The sequence below is a fragment of the Pristiophorus japonicus genome, chromosome 3, assembly GCF_044704955.1.
Source record: "Pristiophorus japonicus isolate sPriJap1 chromosome 3, sPriJap1.hap1, whole genome shotgun sequence".
In the NCBI taxonomy this organism is placed as follows: domain Eukaryota; kingdom Metazoa; phylum Chordata; class Chondrichthyes; family Pristiophoridae; genus Pristiophorus; species Pristiophorus japonicus.
The window spans coordinates 87,368,155-87,374,154 of record NC_091979.1 but is presented as its reverse complement, the minus strand read 5'-3'; the positions used below and the strand labels follow the sequence as shown (position 1 = coordinate 87,374,154).

General features: G+C 40.9%; 1 protein-coding gene across 1 annotated transcript in view; it reads right to left on the bottom strand.

Annotated features, from left to right (window-relative positions):
- Nucleotides 1–5,682: 5,682 nt before the first annotated feature.
- slc38a11 (solute carrier family 38 member 11) overlaps nucleotides 5,683–6,000 on the bottom strand; it is a 135,453-nt gene continuing 135,135 nt past the window's right edge. The window contains exon 12 of the mRNA XM_070873645.1: nucleotides 5,683–5,958. Coding sequence (XP_070729746.1) covers nucleotides 5,683–5,958 — 276 coding nt within the window. The remainder of the gene's footprint in view (nucleotides 5,959–6,000) is intronic.

Below are 6,000 nucleotides of genomic sequence, written 5' to 3'. Positions count from 1 at the left end.
TCCAGAAGCCTGTCTCTTCCTCTCTTTTATCTTCCATCTGTTCACAGACAGTGATCAAAGACTCTTCCAGCTCAATGAATGTGAGGTGTTCTTTGATTATCTGAACATGCTAACAGATTGGGTATTCTTTAGTCTCTGGGAAAACAGCTTTTATTTAGCATATTAACCATCTTTGTCTTAAACTTTTGAGAATATAATTTGTTTTAAAGTTTTAAAGTAGTTCTTTTATTCCAAATCCTTTTGTGGAAACATGGCCAAAAATCTTGGAACAAAATACTTGATGTATGATACTGTTAGATAGTTTTATCTTGATAGGTTGCTTAAAGTATGCCATCTTCTCGCACATCTGTTACCAAGTCCTGCAGATAGCCTATATAGTATTCAGTCTGGCCGCTAACCTCTGCCAGCGATGGTGCACTGTCATCTTGGGGGAGGGTGCTTTGTAGTGCTCTCCTTGCATCCACCCCACACAGCAGTACATCTATTTCAGCAGCCATCAAGCAGAGGATTAAATGATCACTTTGGACTTCTTGATGTTGAGCTGGAGAAAGCTGTAACTTATCCAATTATCTAAGACTTTGGTGGTGATTTTAACCCTACCTGCCCAGTGCAAATCAGGTGGGTAAGTAATTAAAATGCCCCGAGTTATTTACTCACCCAGGAACTGTCAATGTTCCACCATCTGAGATTTTAACACTCTCCTGAGCATATGGCTAGGACACCCACCCAAAGTGGGTTCCTTCTTTACATATGCCTGCCGGGTACCGATGACAATTTTAATGCAGGCCTGAGGGGGAAACTACTGTGGTCTTCCTGCCAGGGCAACCCAGGGCAGGAGCATCAGCCCCAGAAGAGGCTGTGGAGCCAGGAGTAGCAGCAGCATTTTCCAAGAGCATTTTCCAAGTCCTACATGTACATGTTACCACTAGGGACCCGATAGATTCTTCCCTCCCGTGAGACCCATTCAAACGACATTGATCACTTTTCTTGGGCATGCTGCCTTTATCTTGAAAGCTTTCACTTTCACCATAAGGCCATGACATAATCTATCCGCATGCATTCTGATAGTCAATGTATACATTATCAACCATATTACCAGTATCTTTGAGGAATTCTATCAAATCTTGTGGCGTAACTTACCTTTCATAAAACTGCATCGACCTCTCCACGTAAAGGTTATTCACAAAGTTAAAAGCGTAAAATGCCATCAAATGCCACATTACAATACACTTCTGTGCTTATTAAAATGTCAACTTTTACTTTTTGGCTTTACAACAAACAAACATTTTACAAAAAAGGGATTTCTTTTTACTATTTCCCAATACTCATTAAAATTGTGATTTAGACAAATAATCTTCATCAGCACATTCTGCATGGCTAATGTTACTTGCAATGGCACAATGTGGTAAGAAGGCAGCCAATGGGATAGAAATAGGTATGCGTTGCACCCATTCTTTGGGTGTAAAATAAGAGCATATTGTACCAATTTAGCAGTGGGGCAGCCAGGACTTAGTCCCAATGCTCAATTTGTGAGCCCTTTTTTTGGCATTCAACACTCTGAAAATGGGTTTTAAGCTCCTTAAATAGCTAAATTGGAGGCATAATGTCTGACCTAGAAGTTGATCGGCTGCCACGCTCAGGATTCTTCAGTGGTCCCTGTGATGGACAACACAAGGCAAGTTATTTTTTTAAATCTTTCCTGCGGAGCCAGGAGGAACCTGAGGGTCAACACCAGCGAGGCAGGTGGCTCAACATTGATCTCTTCACTCGGGTGTGCTGCAATTGGATCAGCTCTAGCATCTTGCGCAAATTATTGTGACAAGGTCCGAGGGCTAATTTCTAACCGTTCTTGGGCTTCTCGGTTTGGGAGGTGCTCATCGCACAGTGCTAAGTCTAGGATGGAAGACAGGCCCAGATGAAAATTTACCCTAATGGCCCAGATTTTATAGTCAGCGGCGAAGTGAGGTGCTCACTGCTGGCCTTGAAAAAAGCTGCCCACAAAGATCTAGCAATCTCTCTGGCCTGAATTTCATCCCCTTCGTCCCTCACCCCCACCCGACATTCATTTAATTCTGGCTCCACGTCTAGGGGATCTCCAGTGTCCAGCAACAATGATGTAATCAAATTGGCTAAGCAGCCAATCACATTGAAGAATTCTCACAGGCAGCAAATCAGTAAGTAAACTATACTGATTTTCCTTCACCTTTTAATCATTTTACAGAGAGTGAAATAAAGATTGGGACCTATACATAGGGTTAATGTAAAAGCTGAAATATAAACAAACTTAAAAAAAAGAAGTTTTTTATTTACATTAAAAATCTATGGAATTTTTATCATAATGGAAAAATCTGACGCTCTTCAAATATAAAATTAGTTTTTCAGGACCAGAACGGTTGTTTGGCAGTAATTAAAAGCCCAGTTACATCTCATTCAACATTTGGAGGGTTTTAACAGCGATATTCCAGCATAAAACAGGAAGCATTTGTCAGTTCAGTGATTTCAGTTGATTGCCGGCTCCAGGGAGTTCAACAGCGCCCCGTGTGGAGAAGCAGAGAATGACTGACAGCAACCTTTGGATTTCCACACTTAACTGTGCATGTGCGTACTCCAGAAGTTGCTGTCAGATTCGCAGTTGTAATGACGGCGAATGCTGACAGTTTCGCCATTATTACAATTGCAAATTCCGGGCCAATGTGTTCAGAAATTACCTTCCTTTCTACCTGACCTCATAGTGAGCAGCCAAGGTAACTATCCCTGCCTTTTATATCAAAGCCTAGAACTGATATGAAACTGATATATTAAGTGTAACAGAGTTACATAAAGGCAGCGCTCCGCATTTGGAAAAGTATCTTATCATTCCTGAATTCTGTTTGTAAACATTTAAAGTATAGTAATATGAATGTTGATCATTGTCAAATCAATTTTTTTTCTTTTACGGGATAAACAGTTTTGCAAAAGTTCACAGAATAGTTTAATGCATTCAATCAAAAATGCACATATGGGGAGGTTCTTATGTTACTGAATTAATATTTAATATGCTTAATGCAAAAATATTAAACAATACTGCATTACTGGCAAGGCAGCTCTTAAAGGAAGGGGTTATTGGATAGCAAGCAGGAGTAGTTGATTGTCCTCTTGCTAATCTTGGAACACTTAGTTTTATTGAGCTCAAATTTCCTCAGGAGTTGCTCCATTTTTTTTGGAGCAACTTAATTTTTCTGGAGTATCTTTTTAGTTGCAATTCTGGCCATTTAATTTGCGCAGTGTCAGTGAGTTAGTTAGGTTTTTTTTTAAGTTTAGTTTTTTTTTCAAAAGGTGGCGTTACCAGCCACTGGCCATTTAAGCAAGTTTAGCCAGCTAAAAGTTACTTCAAACTAACTTAGGCCAGCGTAAGTGGGCACTCTTATACGTTCAGAAAAACCTTGTGGTGACTTATGAAATCAGCGCAGGCAGCCAGAGATCGGGCGGGGGTGGGGGGGAAAGGGGACCTTGCAAAGCACCTTCACAACATTAAAGAAGCATAAATACATTTAAAGCACCAAGCACGAAACAAAGCAGTACATTTGCACCAAGCACTAAACAAGCACAAAAAGTAATCAGCAATTAATTGACAAATAAAAAATAGAAGGAACCCTGCACCTAAAGCACCAAGACCAAAGTAATAAGCAGTCAATCAATCAATAAATAACAAATTAAAAAAAATAGAAGGAACCCTGCACCTAAAGCACCAAGACCAAAGTAATAAGCAATCAATCAATCAGTAAATAACAAATAAAAAATAGAAGTCCTACCTTAGAGAACGTAGCGGGCTGCTGATGAGGGAGCCCATTTGGCCAGGGCGAGGGACGTCGTGCTTCAGGCCCCTCCCACACAGCCTGCAGCGCGCACTCACAGATGTGCAGACTCTCGTGCGCATGTGCAGAGGTCCCGGCACTGTTTTCAATGCCGAGACCTGGCTCCGCCCCCAATCTACTGGGCCACATTACGCCACCACTGAGGAGAGGCTGGGGAGCGGCCAGAATCGGGAGGATGATTTTCGGCGTGCTTGGAGGCGGACAAAAACGGCGCACCTCGGGTGAGGGCGCCAGAAAAAGGGGTTGGGGAAATTTGAGCCCATTGTAATGCCTCTCCTGCTGCCCTAGCTGAGATCAGATAGCTCAATACAGACCAGGGATCAAATATGGATCCTTCCTGGAAGGTTTTGCTCAGTTACTCGTTATGTAAACCCACTGGTCAAGTTAATTAATAGTGAAGTACATTATTTGAAATCATTTATTGATGCATCCAAATCAGTATCATTGTTGTTATGATCAAACACGTGCAGATTAATCAAAATTCTACAGTTCAGTTTGTTTCACTTTTATAAAAAGGGAAGCCAGTGTTTTCTTGTTTTATATATTGACAATAAATTAAAGCATTCAACTATAAATAAATAGGTTGCAAACTTTGGCATGAAATATGGAACATAATTTTATATTTATTTGAAAAAGTAACAGCACATTTGTTATAATGCAACAAAAATCAACATATGGTCAAACAAAATCACTGCAGAGATTCTTATATTTTTCAATATTTTTGCACTGAATACTGGAGATTGACTCCAAGTTGACTGGAGATCCAAAATTGGCTCAGTGGCAGGAAGCAATGGTTAATAGTCGACAGGTGTTTTTGTGACTGGAAGGCTGTTTCCAGTGGGGATCTGTAGGGCTCAGTACTAGACCCCTTGCTTTTTGTGGTTATATAACATAAATTTAGACTTAAATGTAGGGGGCATTATTAAGAAGTTTGCAGATGATACAAAAATTGGCCGTGTGGTTGATGGTGAGGAAGAAAGCTGTAGACTGCAGGAAGATATCAATGGACTGATCAGGTGGGCAGAAAAGTGGCAAATGGAATTCAATCTGGAGAAGTTCGAGATAATGCATTTGGGGAGCACTAACTAGGCAAGGGAATACACAGTTAATTGTGGATACTGAAAAGTGTCGAGGAACAGAGGGACCTTGGAGTGCATGTCCACAGATCCTTAAAGGTAGCAGGACAGGTAGATAAGGCGGTTAAGAAAGCATTCGGGATACTTTCCTTTTAATAGCTGAGGCATAGAATATAGGAACAGGAAGTTTACGCCAGAACTGCATAAAACATTAGTTAGGCCACAGCAAGGGTACTACGTCCAGTTCTGGTCACCACATTACAGAAAAGATGTGATCGTACTAGAGAGGGTACAGAGGAAATTTACGAGGATGTTGCCAGGACTGGAGCATTTTAGCTATGAGGAAAGATTGGATAGGCTGGGGTTGCTTTCTTTGGAACAGAAGTGGCTGAGAGGAGACTTAATTGAGGTGTATAAATTTATGAGGGGCTGAGATAGGAAGGACTATTTTCCTTAGCAGAGGAGTCAATAACCAGGGGGCATAGATTTAAAGTAATTGGTTGAAGGATTAGAGGAAATTGAGGAGAATTTATTTTCACCCAGAGGGTGGTGGGGATCTGGAATGCACTGCCTGAAAGGTTGGTAGAAGCAGAAACCCTCACTGCATTTAAAAAGTACTTGAATCGGCACTGAAGTGTTGTAACCTACAAGGCTACGGACCAAGAGCTGGAAAGTGGGATTAGGCTGGATAGCTCCTTTTAAGCCAACGCAGAAACAGTGGGCTGAATCACCTCTTTCTGTGTCGTAAATTTCTACAATTCTATGATGTGACTGACAGTCTCATTAAAGGCGACTGTAATATTGTATATAGATGAATTTGAATGCATGCAGTAAAACATCTCTTTTCCATGGCTGCACTCTTGGGGAAACAAGACAGCCATCACAAAACCAACAATCATCACCAATATACCAGTGATAAGGATCATACAAGACTGAACGCTGTCCCAATGATACCATGACTCTTCAGAGAGTTTTAGATAGCATGCCGTTGGAATGATGAAAACCAATGGAGTAGCACCAATCACCCCCTGTGAAAATAAAATAAAATGATAACATTGAAGGAAATTTTT